Here is an 18,260-nt window from a genome sequence, read left to right as displayed (position 1 = left end):
AGAGAGAGAGAGAGAGAGAGAGAGAGAGAGAGAGAGAGAGAGAGAGAGAGAGAGTATCTATTGCTTTTAATTATATATTGTTTTAACTTGGATCATGGTTTAATTTGTTTTTAACTGTGTATATTTAATTTTTTATACTGTATGTTTTTATCTGTACGCCACCCTGAGATCTTAGTGATATAGGGTGGGATATAAATATTTTAAATAAATAAATTCTCTCACACACAGCACATGGTACACAATCCTAACTTTCTAAAGATTACTGGGCTCAAAGCTTAGGAGTCATAGCTTCTCCTTGCCTTATCTATTTATTTATTACATTTCTATACCGCCCAATAGCCGGAGCTCTCTGGGCGGTTCACAAAAATTAAAAACATTCAAAGTATAAAACAGACAGTATAAAACTTGCCACCATCACGGGTCCCCCCCCGGGTGGTTCAGGAACTCTGCACATGCTCAGAGGCACTTTTAGATATAGATATATATATAGATATATATATATTAAAAAATATTAAAGTAAGTCTCTCACCCAGGGAAACTTGACTTTGAACTTCGTGTGTGACTCATTCCACAAGCAGGCACTGCCCCCAAGCAACGGAGAACAAAAAGCCACAAGCCACGTGCGTCATCAGGGCTAGATATCACAATTCCTTAACCGCATGTTTAATTTAGGGCAAAGGGGGGGAAATCAAGGCACAATCCTATGCAGGTTTAGGACGGGGGGGGGGGGGGGAAGGCCTCGATACCTCAGCGTTCCCCATGAATCTCAGCGTCCTGTCACGAAAAGGGGGAAGATGTAGAGGACGCCAGACTAGAATACCTTACAGAGATTGCTTCGGAGCAAAAGTATTTTGAACAGCTGAAAGTGCAATTTTATGCATGTTTAGATGCGGTGTGTGGGGGAAGTCCTGTCTAAATGTGCACCCTAAGATATGCTTTCTGACCTACATTGTATTTAGACACAGTTGTGGGCACGGCCAGTTGTGGGCCCCATCAGGGCAAGCCAGTATCACCTGCAGGTTATATTTGCAACGGTGCGGAACCTCACCCCAAATTTGGGCTAAATCTTAGCCCAAAATGCCACACACACCCCACTTCCTGGCTTCACGCCCCTTTCCCTCTCTAGCTGCGGGTCCTTTGGAAGTTTTCCTATCTTTCGTACCGTTCCCCCCCCCACACACCATTCTAAGAGGTCGAAAAGTCATAGAATAGCAGAGTTGGAAGGGGCCTACAAGGCCATCGAGTCCAACCCCCTGCTCAATGCAGGAATCCACCCTAAAGCATCCCTGAGAGATGCTTGTCCAGCTACCTCTTGAAGGCCTCTAGTGTGGGAGAGCCCACAACCTCCCTAGGTAACTGCTTCCATTGTCGTACTGCTCTAACAGTCAGGAAGTTTTTCCTGATGTCCAGCCGGAATCTGGCTTCCTGTCACTTGAGTCCGTTATTCCGTGTCCTGCACTCTGGGAGGATCGAGAAGAGTCCCCGTTGCCTTTGGCCGCAACCAACCCTGCCATGCGGCCCTCGGGTTAAAAGACGTTCTGCATGCCCGGTGTGGTGGTCAGAACGCTAAACTGGGCTGTCCCAAGGGGCAAGCCTGCCTGCCAGCTGATGTTGGGCCGGACGCTCACTCCAGCTACTGTACCCCGCAGGGTTGTGAAGAAGATAGAACAGGGCCTCTATTCCAACTCAGGCCTGGAACTGCAGGAGAGCCAAATGCTCTCTGCTTTGACACACGCAGTGCCTCCACCAGCCCGTGAGTCCTTTCGCAGCTGGTAGAAGGTGGTGCCACGCTGACTCAGCTCCTGGGGCACCGGAGGCAGCGATGACTTAAATCAAGGCCGCCAGCCCCACCCAGGACTTTGGTCTGTGTGTGTGTGTGTGTGTGTGTGTGTGCATGTGGAGCCAAGGTAACACGGCCAGCCCCACCCAAGGACAGACTGAGCCACAGGGACGCAAGACCGCAGTGCCGGAAGGGCTTGGAGGCAGTGAATATTGGCAGCGGCAACCTTGAGAAAGCTGGAGAGGGGGCACATGCGAAGGAGCCACAAATACTAGTCCAGAAAAGCATCAGCTTCTCAAGATGAGATTGAAAACATTGCAGGGAGACTAAAACATAGCCACCGGCTAAGTTAATGGGGACAGGCCCCGGCATGCTGAAGTTTCTATGTCCCCAGGGCAGGCTGTCTGGACCAGTGATGTCTTTGGCAGAGAAGCAGGGACTTTCCCCATCACATGTGCCTTCTTACCAGGGATTGAATTCAAGGCTGGGGTCCCCTCCCAGTATAACCTAATCTCTCCACCAGCTTTTCTTTTTTAAACAGGTGTAATCGAAGGTGCTGGCTATATAAAGCTTCACAGTTTTGCCAGGATACAGCTTCACAGGTTAGGTCACCCACAACTCTCGTTGAAGGACCCTTTCGCAGCGCTGGGAGACATTTCTGCCTGACGCCTTGGAGTAGAATCATAGAATAGCAGAGTTGGAAGGGGCCTATGAGGCCATCAAGTCCAACCCACTGCTCAACGCAGGAATCCACCCTAAAGCATCTCTGACAGAGGGTTGTCCAGCTGCCTCTTGAAGGCCTCTAGTGCGGGAGAGCCCACAACCTCCCTAGGTCACTGGTTCCATTGTCGTACTGCTCTAACAGCCAGGACGTTTTTCCTGATGTCCAGCTGGAATCTGGCTTCCTTTAACTTGAGTCCATTATTCCGTGTCCTGCACTCTGGGAGGATCGAGACGAGATCCTGGCCCTCCTCTGTGTGACAACCTTTCAAGTATCTGAAGAGTGCTCTCATGTCTCCCCTCAATCTTCTCTTCTCCAGGCTAAACATGCCAGCGCTGGAGCAGATATTGTGACTTGACTGAAGGCAGATTTAGCCGATTGCCTCCTAGGAAGCTGTTGTTAGAAACATGGGAGTTGAGAGGGACCTCGAAGGTCATTTAGTCCAACCCCCCGCCGATGCAAGAGTATCCACGAAAAGGTGCAGAACATCCCAATGAAGGAGAGCGTGACATCTTCCAACTACCAGTTTGCATCACCCAAAATTTCTCGCTGTTTAGTCGAAATCCCCTCATTTGTAATTTGAACTCTTGCGGTTTGACTCATACCCTCTGGAGCAAGGGTGTCATTTACTGCCAGGGAAGCTTCAGCGGCGGTCTGTTGAGGTGACTGTCTCCCAGCGTTAGGTAGAAGCACAGGGAAGGCGCAGTGCTCGTTTGCTAGGATTGTGATACACACACACACACACACACACACACACACACACACACACAAAACGGCGGGCTGTATTTCAAGAGCGCCCTGTGCCCACATACGGATAACGAAGAGGCTCCTTTTTATTTAGCCTCGGTGAGGGAACATCACAGCGTACTTCCAATTCGGCAAAACCTTCTGTGAGACTCGGAAGCTCACATCCTTCGAGGTTATGGGGAAGTGGGTTTAGGTGAACGGCTGACTGCTCAGGTTCCCCCCCACACACCCCGCGACGCTTGGTTTGGTATATTAACTAAGCTGGGCTGTGAGGCAAATCACAAGGGGAGGCTGTGAATTTTAATTCCCCTCTTCCTTAAACATTAAAGGCAATCCAGACTTGAGGCTTTAGGGCAGGGGGGTGCAGCCAGATGTGACCTGCGGGGTCAAAAAGATTGTGCACCTTTCGGGGCAAGAAAGCGATCCATTAACGTACACGTCGAACCAGATTTGGATGGGATGGAACATATTAACTTAGTTCTGTTTATTCCAGATTAAAGATCAACTTTCATTTTAATGCAGAGGCGGGCTGGAAAGGCCGCGGGCAGTACCTGGTAGATTTCTGAAGCGGAGCTGTGGCTGAATTTTTCCCCTGTATGGACAGGCTGGGGAAGGCAGTTATATATTTATTTATTACATTTGTATACCGCCCAATAGCTGGAACTCTCGGGGCGGTTCACAAAATATACATCTCTGCACCCTCATTCCCACCCACCACCACCACCCACCATAAACTAGCAGAATCATAGAATAGCAGAGTTGGAAGGCGCCTACAAGGCCATTGAGTCCAACCCCCTGCTCAAGGCAGGAATCCACCCTAAAGCATCCCTGACAGGTGGTTGTCCTGCTGCCTCTTGAAGGCCTCTAGTGTGGGAGAGGCCACAACCTCACCAGGCAACTGATTCCATTGTCGTACTGCTCTAACAGTCAGGAAGTTCTTCCTGATGTCCAGCTGGAATCTGGCTTCCTTTAACTTGAGCCCGCTATTCCGTGTCCTGCACTCTGGGAGGATTGAGAAGAGATCCTGGCCCTCCTCTGTGTGACAACCTTTTAAGTATTGGAAGAGTGCTATCATGTCTCCCCTCAGCTTTCTCTTCTCCAGGCTAATGCAAGCCTATGCGGCAGGGTCTTGCTATTTACTGTTTTACTCTGTACAGCACCATGTACATTGATGGTGCTATATAAATAAATAATAATAATAATAAACATGCCCAGTTCTTTCAGTCTCTCCTCATAGGGCTTTGTTTCCAGACCCCTGATCATCCTGGTTGCCCTCCTCTGAACACGCTCCAGCTTCTCTGCGTCCTTCTTGAATTGTGGAGCCCAGAACCGGACGCAATACTCTAGATGAGGCCTAACCAGGGCCGAAGAGAGAGGAACCAGTACCTGGTTTAGTAAAGCAGGACTTTACTAACACGAAACCACCCAGATTTAACGGACCGGCATCATTTGAGCAGTTTTGCTTTCCTTGGCCCAGAACCAAGAATAATTTAGCACCTTGGACACAAAGCGCTGCGCTTAACCCCGAAGCTCAGGCGAGAAAGGAGCAACGCGGGAAAAGGCAGCATTATTTCTTTTTGTGGGTTTTTTTTATTGAAGGTCATTGGTGCTGCTTCCATTATTCTGTTAATTCCACCCCCCCGACATTGAGATGGGTGCAACTTTCTCCACAATATCTCATTTATACACAGTACTACGGACAAAGCACAAAGCCACTATGGCAGTAAGGAGGGGGGGGGTAGTGGATCATAGGGATGGGGGGGGGGAAGGGGCTGGGAACGCAGCTGCCATTCCACATTTGTTTTCCAAAACACACATACAGAGACCGTTAAAAAAAAAATTTACACACTGGGAATGATGGGCTAATTTTGGAATGAGGGGCCCTGAACACCCCTGCCTTTAGATAGACCCCCCTCGCTGCAAGCCTTGGCCAGGAGTGGAGTCTCTCTCACGAAAGTGGTCCCACAGCTGGAATGGAGGAAGCCGACGGTCCCCACAGGGTGGGTGGGGGGGGAGGCAGCCCAGGAGTGGAGCCCCCCTCCCAGGAATGTCACCTTAATGGCTGGGCTTGGAAGAGGGAGGGGAAGAGTCGTGGTTAGTTTGGCAAGTTTCAACAGCAGCTGCACAGCTGGGAGGCAACCGCTTGTGGGGTTTGTTTGTTTGTTACAGGAGGGGAGCACCGGAGGGGATAAAAAGGTGAGAAGGCAGAAGAGACTGGAACGTAACTAAAAAGGGGAGAAAACCCATCCCGCCCACCAAAACCCCAAAACGGTAGCACAGGGCCGTTAACATGGAAGCTCTGGAGACGCTGGCACGGCAGGGGAGGGGGAGGCGCTCACAAGGGCTTGCCCTCCAGGCTGATGACGCAGCTGCCGCCCAGTTTCTCCGCCAGGGTACAGCGGTCCTTCACTTCCTCGTAGCAGTTCGCTTGCACCTCGTGCTTGATCCCTGCAAAGGAAGAGATTTGGGGGTGGGGGGTGAGTGAATGCGCTGCCCTGCCCACACCAAGCCTATCCTATAGGCCTGGCACCGCCACGGGGGTGGGGGATCACCCCTCCCCCTTCCTTCCCACCGGCTTTTCCCTGAAGGTTGCTGTGGAACGGTGATGCCATGTGCAGCGGAGAGGGTGTAACGCTCAGGGCAGAAGCACGGTCGCAGCAGGCACAGCTATTCCGGCAGTTCAGCCGGACAGCGAGGCCCAACCGAGCAGAAGGCCAGACTCAAGAGTCGAGGGTGTGGGCAGGGCGGCGGCCGGTAGAGCTGGACACAGGAGGGGTCTCAGCGCCTTGTTTACAGGCGACGGTCAAAGCGGAAGGCTGGGCAGGGCGGCCAAGCAGTAGAACACACAAATCTATATGAATCACCGCTTCAGTCCCAATGAAAGGCGAGGAGACAAGCTGACTGTGGCTAACGAGTCCCTGCCGGCTTCGAGGGTACGAAGACGTAACTTACGACTTCACGGTTTGACAGGCTAGGACTCCTTTCGCTGCCCGGCCGTCTGAAAGGTATTTAGGACCGGACCCAGACTAAGGAAGTCACAGTTCACTGCAGCGTTCTGCCCTGCAGATATGCTGGACTGGCTGAGGCGTGCTGATGGATGCAGCTCAACACCGTATCTGGAGGACACCAGGTAGAGGAAGTCTGCTTCACTGTGACCCCGTTGGAATTAACGCAACTTCCCGAAGTCCAGACGAATGCGTCTCATTCCCTTTCTTTTCGGTCCTTTCAAACCAGCCGCATAAAATGGCAGCCGTCCGGGCCAGTGTACGTTAAAAGCCGAAAATGCAACCGTTGGGACAGGGCAGGACGAAGCCAGCAGCCAAGGGAGACTGAAATGTGACTCGCTTCCTCTAATGGCGTCTCTCCAAGAGAACCCAACTGTTTACCGACAGGTCTGGATCATTTTGAGACCCTCCGCGCTCTTTCGGCGTGGGTCGGGGTGCTTACTGCGGACAGGAACGAGGCGGAGGCAGGGCTTCGGGCTTGCTCCTCTCAGCCTCGGTTTCCCCAACTCCAAGGACAGGGCTGAGCCCTTTGCAAGGCCCGAGCGCCGCACAGACGGTCATTAGTCAAGGCACCAACACTGCGTCGTCTGCGGTGCTGACTAAGCCAAGGGCTGATTCTCTAACAAGGCGCTGGAGCCCCAGCCTGCTAATCCCAGATATTTAACCAGGCTGCGGTTAGTCAGCGATTGTGCATCACCACGTGCTGCTCCCAGGGCAGCGCCCCGGGGACAAGACACGGGCCGGCCTAGCAGAAGAGCCCCGCCACCAACCCTCTGGTGTACAAGCCGCAGCCCCGCCGGCTCTCACCTGTAAATTTCTTCTTGATGGCATCCTTAGAACTAGCATAGATCATCTTGCTCTTCAGGGGGGCACTCTCAGGCGCCCTGCGGGGAGAGAGAACAGCAAGCTCAAGAGGGAGGAGAGGAGATGGGCAAAGAGCAGGCAGGGAAGCACGGCGAGGGACGTGGGCTGTTGTCAGCCTGGCCCAGCTGGTGCCTTCCAGGTATGTTGGACTGCAACTCCCATCTGGAAGGCAGCAGGCAGCAGTACGCTACCCACCTGCTGAAAGGAGCAATTGCCTCCAAGAGGGAATCCCGGACCCTTTGGTAGGCTAGAGCAGTGGTTCCCAAAGAGGGCGGTGGGATTGCATAGGGGGGCGTTAAGAGGCAAGGGGGCAGCAGGGGGGGCGCTCGAGGTGGTCTTTTCCGTACCAGGAGTTTTGGATACAGAAGGGCAACCCTCTGTCAGGGATGCTTTAGGGTGGATTCCTGCCTTGAGCAGGGGGTTGGACTCGATGGCCTTGTAGGCCCCTTCCAACTCTGCTATTCTATGATTCTATGATTCTAAGGACATTTCTGATCGCTATCCTGCACTACGGAGAGCGGTTCAGAAGCTCCTGGTTGCATTTCCAACATCATATTGGGTGGAATGTGGTTTTAGTGTGGTCTGCCTACTTCTCTCCAAGCAAAGAAATCGATTCCAGATTACTAAACGTGGCGATTGAAGACTCATGTTAAGTGACTTCAAACCAGACATTGGGAAACTGGTATCACTTCAAGCCCATCCATCACATGAAGAATTTACAGAATAGTGTAAATTTACAGAATAGTTTAGTAACTCTACCCTAGTTACTAAATGTGAGATCTAATATCCTTGCTAATGACTATCAGACTTTGAAAAGATGATATCACTGGATCAAGTTCATCAATTATATTTAAATGAATAAACTAAAAAAAAATGTAATTGGATTTTGAATAAATATTCAATTGTTACTGGTTTGAATTTTATTGTTATCTTCCTTAGTGAGTCGTTGAAAACCGCAATTCTGAATAATGATTTTTATAGCGTAGGGTAGGGGGCACTGGGCGTGAGTTTGTGGAACTCACAAGGGGTTCCACAAACAAGGGGGTGGCGACCTGAAAAAGTTTGGGAACCACTGGGCTAGAGGACAGAGACCACATGTGTAGCTCTTTACACCGGGATTCCAATGGGATAAAGAACACGTATGAGTCTAGTGGTCGTTTCTCTGCACGAGACAAAGGCCTGCGTTGCAGTTCAGCAGCAGGGGACAAGGCTTTGCACGCAGACTGACCCCCCTGTTCTAACCCCGGATTCTCCAAGTAGGGCTTTGAAAGAACTTTGTTTGAAAGACTGGAGAGCCCCTGCTGACAGTCAGTGTCGGCAACAGCAGGCTGGATTAACCTGACCCGGGGGTAAGGCAGTTTCTGACAGCCACCCTTCCCAGCATTCCAAGGTTGTCTGTACTGCCCCAATTACCTGCGATATAGAAGTCGTCCAATGATTGTATTCTCGCAGCATCATGATACTGGTACAAAGGCATTTGGTATTCCCCTCAACCACATTTTGGGGGCGGGGGGGGGGGATGTACACACACACTGTAGATTTAGCAGCATGAGAGTGCTGTAAATACCAAAAAGCCACTGTGCTAGGTGTTGCAAAGTGTTTGAGGCAGTGGGATATGCCGCCCTACCCTAAGAGTCTTGCGCACGTCAAAGAAGCTGCTTCCTCAATATCAACGCTTAAAAGAGAACCAATATGACATAAATCAACACCATAAGGCCTCTGGAGACCCATGAAATGCCCAGAGTTCTCCCCAACATGTCCTCGCTCACATGTCACCTAAACCCAAGGGGCTTGTCCTCAATGTTTTCTAAACCAGGAACAGCTCTTTGTTCAAAAGGACCTCAAGCTGTCTTGAGGCTAGGCATTGGCTGGAGCAGCTAGTCCAGCAGCTAGTTTCCAGTTCAGAAGATAGCCACGCTTTTTTTATTGCAAAGGAGAAAGGGTCTATTTAGAGACCTCTTTCCTTGTGAGACAAAAACGGGTTTTAAAAAAAACCTCCAAATAAATAAAGACCTCCAAACTAATAATAAAAACCTCCAAGTAAATAAAGACCTCCAAAATAATAATAAAAACCTCCAAGTAAATAAAGACCTCCAAAATAATAATAACCTCCAAATAAATAAAGACCTCCAAACTAATAATAAAAACCTCCAGATAAATAAAGACCTCCAAAATAATAAAAACCTCCAAATAAATAAAGACCTCCAAACTAATAATAAAAACCTCCAAATAAATAAAGACTTCCAAACTAATAATAAAAACCTCCAGATAAATAAAGACCTCCAAACTAATAATAAAAACCTCCAGATAAATAAAGACCTCCAAACTAATAATAAAAACCTCCAAGTAAATAAAGACCTCCAAAATAATAATAAAAACCTCCAGATAAATAAAGACCTCCAAAATAATAATAAAAACCTCCAGATAAATAAAGACCTCCAAAATAATAATAAAAACCTCCAGATAAATAAAGACCTCCAAAATAATAATAAAAACCTCCAAATAAATAAAGACCTCCAAAATAATAATAATAATAATAATAATAATAATAATAATAATAAACCTCCAAATTGAAAGGGTTCCAGAACCTCAATCCTGCTCACATTTGCTTGTAAGCATGGATGGTGGTTTCATGCTTCGGCAAGTACTGAGCAGGGGCTGAACGAGGGCTGCTCTGGCAGCAGGCCTCGGTTGGTTTTTTGGGGGTCCTCACCAGAAGAAGAAGACAAGGTCCTCCTTTTTGCTCTCCTTGGTCTCGTAGGTGGCGTCGTAGAGGGCATAGCGGCAGTCACGGTCGGGCAGCATCTTGACGAAGTGCAGGTAGGGGTCGTCGATGGTGTCCCCCACGTCGCCCACCAGAATCTCCTTCCCTTCCTCCAGGATAATGTTCTTCTTGTCCTCACTCAGACAGAAGAGCACAGCCTTCTTGCGCTTCTTCACTTCCTCTAGAGTGGAAGCTTTGCGCACCTTCATGTCATTGAAGATCTTGATGACTCCATCCGAGACAGCTACGCCGGAGGCCTGCCAGGGGGTGGGGTGGAGGGGGGAAGAAGGGGAAAAGGGAAAGAGGTCAGCAGTCGCTGTACCGGAGGAAGTGGACCTACATGGCGCAGAGAACGTTAAGAGCGAACTTTCCGCCCACTCTCATAATGCTGGAACTTGGGGTTAGCCCATGAAGCCAAGCGGCGAGTAATTGACAGAACTCTCTGCCCCAAGATGCAGTGATGGCTACCGGCTTCGAAACGGGATTAGAGACATTCATGGAAAAGTCTGTCAATGGCTACTAGCCAGGGTTGATGGCTATATGTTACCTCCCGTGTTTCACAGGGCAAAGTATCAGTTGCTGGGAAACAGCGGCAGGAGAGGGCTCACGCCCTCATGTCCTGCTCGTGGGCTTCCCAGAGGCATCTAACTGGCCACTGTGGCAAACAGGATAATGGAGTAAATGGGCCTCTGGTTTGATCCGGTTTTCCCACGCTAACAAGCAAGGGCTCAGAAACAGCGATCCATGCGTTCACTCGCTACAGCAAAATCCCTTCCCACTCTGGCAAGCAGAAGCCCTCGCTAACCACCCACAGGCAGAAGTGTTTTAGAAACACAGCATGACGAAAGGCAAGCCCCGCTCACTTCCCCCCCCCCCCAAGTTTGGAACTGGGGGGGAGCAGGGGACCTTCCCTGGGCTGGTGTTACAGAGACACTCAACACCTTAAAGCTCATCGTGGCAGAGATAAACCACACACACACACACACACACACACAAGTTAGGAGGGTAGGGTCATGGCAACCGCAAATGTGGGTGACTGAATGAGCCCGGCCTTGCTCAGAAAGGCCTTAAACAGCCAAGGATGCACAAGACTGAGCGCCTTCTTTGGGAGAACTGGGCTCCAGTGTCTCATCTCAGCATCTGACCTAGCCCTTGTTAAAAAAAAAAAATATTCACGCACTAATATGAGTAGACAGACTCAGCACACGAAACAGAGAGGAAGCCCCCTCCCCAATTGACGTTTTAAGCCAAGTCAGAGGGTCCCATCCCAGGAGGAGAGGCTAGAGAGAGCCAGGACTGAAGCGCCATTCATCTCCAGGCAGGATCTGGGAGTGGCAGGTTTAGGCGCTGTACCTCTCAGAAACTGGGAGGCAAACCAGCTAGGGAGTGCCAGGGAAATCAGGGTCTCCTTGATTCCATGCCTGCCCCCAGGAGAGGGCAGGAGCGAAGGAAGACTCCTGCAATCTGGCATAAACCGTCTGAAACAAGAACAGCACGGGGGAGCAGGTGCTCAGGGAGGAGGCGCTAAGCACCAGCGGCCGCCAACGCCAGAAAAGGAAGTGGAGTTGTGCCGCATGGGGCGGGGAGGGAGAATGTTAAGTGGCGGCAGCCAGGATATGAGTGCGCAGTGAGGGGGGGGGGAGAGAAAGAGAGATCTATTGTCAGTATCATGAGTTTGGGGAACGCACAGAAGGCCCGACTGTTTCACGTATGGGGAGCAGCCTAGCGGAGGGGGGCCGGCAGGGATGGGGAGAGACGTTCTTGGATTCGACAACCAGCAGTAGAGGGAAAGAAGGGCTTATTTTGGGATTTGGGGGGGGGGGAGAGAAGGCAGGACATGGACAGGACAGAAAGCCCAAGAATGTCTCTGCAGAGTCTTTTGGCAGGCCGGTGGTTAGGAGGAGGAGGAGGAGGAGGAGGAGGAGAACAAAAGGCAGCAGGAAAAGATGCAGACTGGAACACAGGACTACATTTTAGAAGAGAGGTGGAGGAACAGCTCCAGAGGAACCAAGTTTCTCAGACCAGGAGAGCAGCGCAAATGGTGGAGGGTGCTGAGGCCCCCCTGACCCCATGACAGCCCCACTAAATCCTGAACCGCCCCATCCCAGGACACACAATGGGTCTTTCCTGTACCGCTCTTCCCCGGGCATTCAATCTGCACCCCTTTTAGGTAGGAGGAAGGGGCATAAAGGGGCCACATCCCATCATCAGCCTTCCGTAGATCAGGCCCATTCACTTCGAAGGGGGTCTACTCTGTGCAGGAGCGCCATTAAATACAGCCCAAGGAGAAAGGATGATGCAAGGTGCAGAGAGAGAGAGAGAGAGAGAGAGAATATAGAGAGTAGCGTGTATATATAGAGAAAGTGAGAGTGTGTATATATATAGAGTATATATATATATAGTGTGTATATACATAGAGAGAGTATATATATATATATAGAGAGAGAGAGAGTATATATAAGAGAATATATATAGAGAGTAGAGTGTATATAAAGAGAGAGAGAGTATATATAGAGAGAGAAAGAGAGAGTGTGTATATATAGAGAGAGTGAGAGTATATATATAGTGTATATATATAGAGAGAGAATATATAGAGAGAGAGTATAGAGAGAGTAGAGTGTATATAAAGAGAGAGTATATATAGAGAGAGAATATAGAGAGAGTAGAGATATATATGTAGAGAGAACATATATAGAGAGAGTAAAGTGTATATACATGTACATTGATGGTGCTATATAAATAAATAATAATAATAATAATATATATAGAGAGAGAATATATAGAGTATATATATAGAGAGAGAGAGAGAGAAAGAGACAGAGTATATATAGAGAGAGAGTATTAGAGAGAGAAGAGTGTATGATATTCGGGGGAGGGGGATGCGAAGCAGGACTCCTGGGTTCCCTCCCTAGTTCTGAAAGTAGCAAAGGGAGACAACGCAGATCAAAGGAAACGGGGGGGGGAGAAGAAGACCCCCCCCTTATACAGGACTCCTGGGTCCTTTTCCACCCCTGCGAATTGGCGGGAGGGGGGCAAATACAGGAAACCAAACGAGGAGGAGGGTGGGGTGTGGGGGAAGCTTCACATCATGAAGTTAGAGGGGGGGTCCTAAGGGGAAGCCCCTCCCCCACTAGCCACGTGACTACCAGCATTTGTGTGTTTTGAGGGCGGGGGGAGGCAGCCGCCGCCGCCGCCGCCGCAGGTAGCGAGGGGGAAAGGGGGCAGCCCAGGGGCACAAACCCACCTTTCCAAGCGGGCGGGGGAAGGGGCCCCCAGGAGCCCCCCACAAAATGGCGGCCGGGAGACAAGATGGCGGACGTGAGAGGGGGGGTGAGGGAGGGGAGGGGGCGCCGGGCCTCACCATGGTTGTGTCGGCGAAGAAGAAGAAGAAGGAGGGAGGAGGAGGAGGAGGAGAAGGAAGAGGAGCCGGCGGTGCTGGTGCTGGGGCTGCTCTCGGGTCGGCGGCGGCGGCGGCGCTGCTGCTTCTCCCTCCTCCGCGGCGGCGGCTTCGACTCGGTCTGCGCGTCGAGCGAGGCCCAAAAGGAACTGCTGCCCCGCCCCGGCTCAGCGCTTCCGCTTTAAGGCGCCGCCTGAGGAGCAGCCGCTTCCGGCCCGGCGGCGCGCGGCATCACGGGAAAGCGAGTCTTCCTCGCTTTCCTCCCCACCCCACCCCACCCGGGGCATCCTGGGAAATGTATTCCTTCGAGAAGAGTGCCTCTGAATGTCTTCAAACTCCCCCCCCCCACACACACACCCCACCCTTTTGCCAGGCAAAACCAGTCTGCATGTTGTTTTTTAAATTATTTATTTATTTATTTATGTATGTATTTGTATTTATTTATTACATTTATATACTGCCCCATAGCCAAAGCAAGTCTGCATTTTATTTATTTATTTATGTATTTGTATTTATTTATTACATTTATATACTGCCCCATAGCCAAAGCAAGTCTGCATTTTATTTATTTATTTATTTGTATTTATTTATTACATTTATATACTGCCTCATAGCCGAAGCAAGTCTGCATGGTTTTATTTATGTATTTGTATTTATTTATTACATTTATATACTGCCCCATAGCCGAAGCAAGTCTGCATGGTTTTATTTATTTATTTATTTGTATTTATTTATTACATTTATATACTGCCTCATAGGCGAAGCAAGTCTGCATGTATTTATTTATTTATTTATTTATGTGTATTTATTTATTACATTTATATACTGCCCCATAGCTGAAGCAAATCTGCATGTTTTTATTCATTTATTTATTAATTTGCATTTATTTATTTATTTATTTATTTAGGGTGACCCTATGAAAAGGAAGACAGGGCTCCTATATCTTGAACAGTTGCATAGAAAAGGGAATTTCATCAGCAGGTGTTATATGTATGTATGTCGCACCTGGTGAAATTCCCTCTTCATCACAACAGTTAAAGCTGCAGGAGCCCTGCCCCTCTTTGTCACATACAACATAGGGCAGGGCTCCTGCAGCTTTAACTGTTGTGATGAAGAGGGAATTTCACCAGATTCTCCACATATCCAAATGACACCTGCTGAAATTCTCTTTTCATAGAATCATAAAATAGCAGAGTTGGAAGGGGCCTACAAGGCCATCGAGTCCAACCCCCTGCTCAATGCAGGAATCCACACTACAGCATCCCTGACAGGTGGTTGTCCAGCTGCCTCTTGAAGGCCTCTAGTGTGGGAGAGCCCACCACCTTCCTAGGTCACTGGTTCCATTGTCGTACTGCTCTAACAGTCAGGAAGTTTTTCCTGATGTCCAGCCGGAATCTGGCTTCCTTTAACTTGAGCCCGTTATTCCGTGCCCTGCACTCTGGGAGGATCGGTAAGAGATCCCGGCCCTCCTCTGTGTGACAACCTTTCAAGTATTTGAAGAGTGCTCTCATGTCTCCCCTCAATCTTCTCTTCTCCAGGCTAAACATGCCCAGTTCTTTCAGTCTTTCTTCATTTTCAATACAACTGTTAAAGATACAGGAGCCTTGTCCTCCTTTTTATATGGTCACCCTATCAAAATTTAAAAACATAAAAACAGCAATATCCATTTAAAACAGAATCATAGAATAGTAGAGTCGGAAGGGGCCTATAAGGCCATCGAGTCCAACCCCCTATTAACTGACCCCAGCTATTCTGCGGTCAGTTAAAAAAACCTTAGCTTACGTTGTTAACTGCCTGGGAGAAAAGTCTTTCAAAAGGATCTGAAGAAAAACTACCACCACCCAACATTCACAGTATATTTTCCTTTTTGTCAAGGGAATCATATTCTCTCTCTTTCTTAAACGTCCTACAGCCACAATTGCCTCTGAGAATGTGCAGTGTGCTTCCTGTTCTGAAAGAAGATGGGGTGGGGTAATATCTCAGAGAACTAGTAATAAGATGGAAAGGGGCGCTGAATAAGACTGCTAATGCCAGGAGCAGGAAAAAACAGCTACGTCCTTGTCCAACTTCTCTTCATCAGGAAGGCATGCAACTGAGTTTGCTCGATTCAAGATAGGTCTCTAATTCCAGCTGCTCCTGTTGGTTTTAGAACCAACTCTATCCCATAATGGTTCCGGCTTTGGGTCAGCACCGATGCTGACCTTCCCCCATGCTGTAGATGGATTGATTTTATTTCATTTTATTTTATTTGTGTCTGTCCTTTCCGCTAAGAACATGGTGCTCAGGGTTCACAATCATAGGAGCCAAACTTTTAACATCAAAACCTCGGTCGAAAAACAATAACGTGAAAAACGACGACACAACAGACGAAGAATCAAAATGGTAGCCGGACCCAAGAGGCCGGCTGACATGCTGAAGGCTTGCTGGAGCCTTTGCCTGCGGAAGGATGACATTGGGGGAACCAACCTAGCCTCTCTCGGCAGGGAATTCTGCACCTTGGGAGCCACCACCGAGAAGTCCCTGCTGCTGTTGCTGCTTCTCTTGCCTTTGCCAATTGCTCACCCACCCTGTGACACTGGCCCAAGACAGAGTGCCAGTGAGTTAGAGGAGTGAGCGGAAGGATAGCCGTGGCCTGCTTCTTTGACATTTGAGGCAATGGTACAGATTGGTCCTGTAGCCACTGAGGGCATCTTGTCACGGGTCCCCACCCTCCAAAATACCTGGAACCAGCACACTTCTGAGTATATACCTTACCATAAGAAAGTCACCTCCCTAGCTCAGAACAAACCAAACCTTCTCCAAAGGACTTCTGGGTTGCCGGTGATGCACTGTGCGCCTTAATGGGAATTTGGATTCCCACAGCCAAATGTCTTGGCAACAGCAGAACTTGCATAACTCAGCCAGCCTCCCACCACAGCAGAGTTCCTAAATGCATGCCAGGGGGAGGGGAATTAAAGACTGAGGGAAGCACAAAGCGGTACAGTCGTTTTGTGGTTTTATTCCCCCCCCTCCCCACTTTTGAAACCCCCCTACATGGGTTGGTAAGAAAAGAAGACGTGTGTGTGTCACCAGCAAGGGTGGAAGAAGGTCATACAAACACACTAGGAATGTTACTTTGGAAATCGGAGGCAAAGGGCATTCCTGGGTCCAAAGGATGGTGAGTGAGGCAGAGGAGGCACATCAATTATATGCCCATTTTAGGAAGAGAAAAAGGTTGGGGAAAGAAAAAAGGTCCCAGCGTGCCAGCAGGAAAATAGCCCAGTTTAAGGAGGAGGGAGTAGAAGGCCTGGTGGACAAAGCAACTCCCGACCTTCGGGGTACCGTTGGTTTGGTTCGGCCAAAGCAGAGAGAAAAACATCAGGAAAAACTTCCTGACTGTTAGAGCAGTACGACATTGGAACCAATTAACTAGGGCGGTGGTGGGCTTCCCACACTAGAGGCCTTCAAGAGGCAGCTGGACAACCCTCTGTCAGGGATGCTTTAGGGTGGATTCCTGCATTGAAATGAAAAACCATTGAACATACATTATACAAAGTGCTAAACAATTTACATAGAAGGATATAAACCGACAGCACACACACAGACAACATATATCTACACTGTTTTTAAACAAACCTGATTAAAAACTCATTCTATGTTGCTAATGGCCTGATGCAAGAGGGCGATTTTAACCTGGGGCTGAAAAAAGAACAGTGCTGGCGCCTGGCAGGCCTTGTTGGGGAGAGAATTCCAGAATTGGGGGCCACCACAGAGAAGGCCGTCTCCTTTGTTGATACCCTCTGAGCTTCCCTCGGAGGAGGGCCTTAGATACTGAATGTAGCATACGGGTCGATTCATGTCGGGAGATGTATTGCATTTCTATTTAAATAGCTATTTACTCAAAAATTGCATCTATACATATAAATGAGCACATGCAGATTTTTTTTTACAAACATCTGCTCTCTTTTGCGGTGTGTGTGTGTGATGCAATCGTTCTTTTTCGGCCAGGTGCAAGCGGCCACCCCGAAGAGGACCTCCCCTGTGGAAAATGCTACCTCGCGGGGTCAGGTACCTGAGAGAAATGTTGGTGAAATGCTCAAAAGGATCCCAAAACCACAAGAGGTATTATTAGGATGATGGGGTCCCGGTTGTCTGCCCTGGGAACTGGGATTATGCCATGTTCCATCCATGCCGTTGGCGTGACATTAGCAAGTGGGCTGCATTGTCCTCTCTGGTTTCCTTACAATTTTACGGCCCTTCCTTTCCCCAGATATTTTGAAGCAGGTGCTTTCTGGGCAACATTTTAACACCCACCCCCACCCCCACATGTTTAAAAAACACAAATTTAAACATTGTGCCTGCAGACCAGGGCAAATGGATTGCAGGACAAGCAAATCGTAGACTGCCTTCCGAGTAAACATGGTCATAGCGGAGCTGTAAACCCTGGACTCAAACACATCGAGGTTGGAGAAGGCTTACATAGCGGCTAGCCTTGTACCACCACAGAGCACATAGCTGAAGCAAAGAAGTCTTGGTTCACGAGGTAGGATTGCCATGCATCCTACTTTACCTAAGACAGTTCTCCTTTTGAAGCAATTCCATTTGATGGGCTGTCCAGTCCAAATATAGGTTAAAGTCAAAGGTTAAAGACCATCTGTCAGGGATGCTTTAGGGTGGATTCCTGCATTGAGCAGGGGGTTGGACTAGATGGCCTTATAGGCCCTTCCAACTCTACTATTCTATGATTCTATGAACCCTAAGGAGGGAGAGCAGAAAGGTCCTTGAAGATTATTTCAGGGCCTTCTCTGCAGTGGCCCGTCTCTGGAATTGCTCCATCATCGAATGCGAAACAAGAAAGTCTTGAAAACATGTTATTTTACTCTGGCTTTCTCTCGATCAAATTGCTGCTACTCTTTTCATTGCTGCTTTCTTACTGTTTTTATTCTTAACATCATATCGGTTTTACGCAGATTTATACAGAGCTGTGACAGCCTTTTCGTGAG

General features: G+C 49.0%; 3 protein-coding genes across 3 annotated transcripts in view; 2 read left to right on the top strand and 1 right to left on the bottom strand.

Moving 5' to 3' along the window:
- Positions 1–18,260, top strand: part of LOC134412386 (zinc finger protein 208-like) — a 489,474-nt gene that overhangs the window by 286,884 nt on the left and 184,330 nt on the right. The window lies entirely within an intron of this gene.
- The window catches only part of B4GAT1 (beta-1,4-glucuronyltransferase 1), a 169,441-nt gene that overhangs the window by 79,712 nt on the left and 71,469 nt on the right, over positions 1–18,260 (top strand). The gene's annotated exons all lie outside the window — the stretch shown is intronic.
- CFL1 (cofilin 1) lies at positions 4,816–13,403 on the bottom strand. Its single transcript, XM_063145851.1, has 4 exons — positions 13,243–13,403; positions 9,831–10,138; positions 7,061–7,137; positions 4,816–5,696 (listed from the first exon to the last, which is right to left on the bottom strand). The coding sequence occupies exons 1-4, from the start codon at positions 13,243–13,245 to the stop codon at positions 5,584–5,586; spliced, it is 501 nt and encodes a 166-aa protein (XP_063001921.1). The 5' UTR covers positions 13,246–13,403; the 3' UTR covers positions 4,816–5,583.

This window comes from Elgaria multicarinata, chromosome 21 (assembly GCF_023053635.1).
Source record: "Elgaria multicarinata webbii isolate HBS135686 ecotype San Diego chromosome 21, rElgMul1.1.pri, whole genome shotgun sequence".
NCBI lineage: Eukaryota > Metazoa > Chordata > Lepidosauria > Squamata > Anguidae > Elgaria > Elgaria multicarinata.
The sequence above is the reverse complement of the archived record's forward strand: the minus strand, read 5'-3'. Positions and strand labels throughout refer to the sequence as shown.

Excerpts from the sequence above, each read along its gene's own strand:
- CFL1 (XM_063145851.1), bottom strand. Across the intron at positions 7,138-9,830 it reads GACCTTGTCTTCTTCTTCTG|GGCGCCTGAGAGTGCCCCCC; the intron begins GTGAGGACCCCC and ends CTCTCCCCGCAG. Across the intron at positions 5,697-7,060 it reads CATCAAGAAGAAATTTACAG|GGATCAAGCACGAGGTGCAA; the intron begins GTGAGAGCCGGC and ends CTTCCTTTGCAG.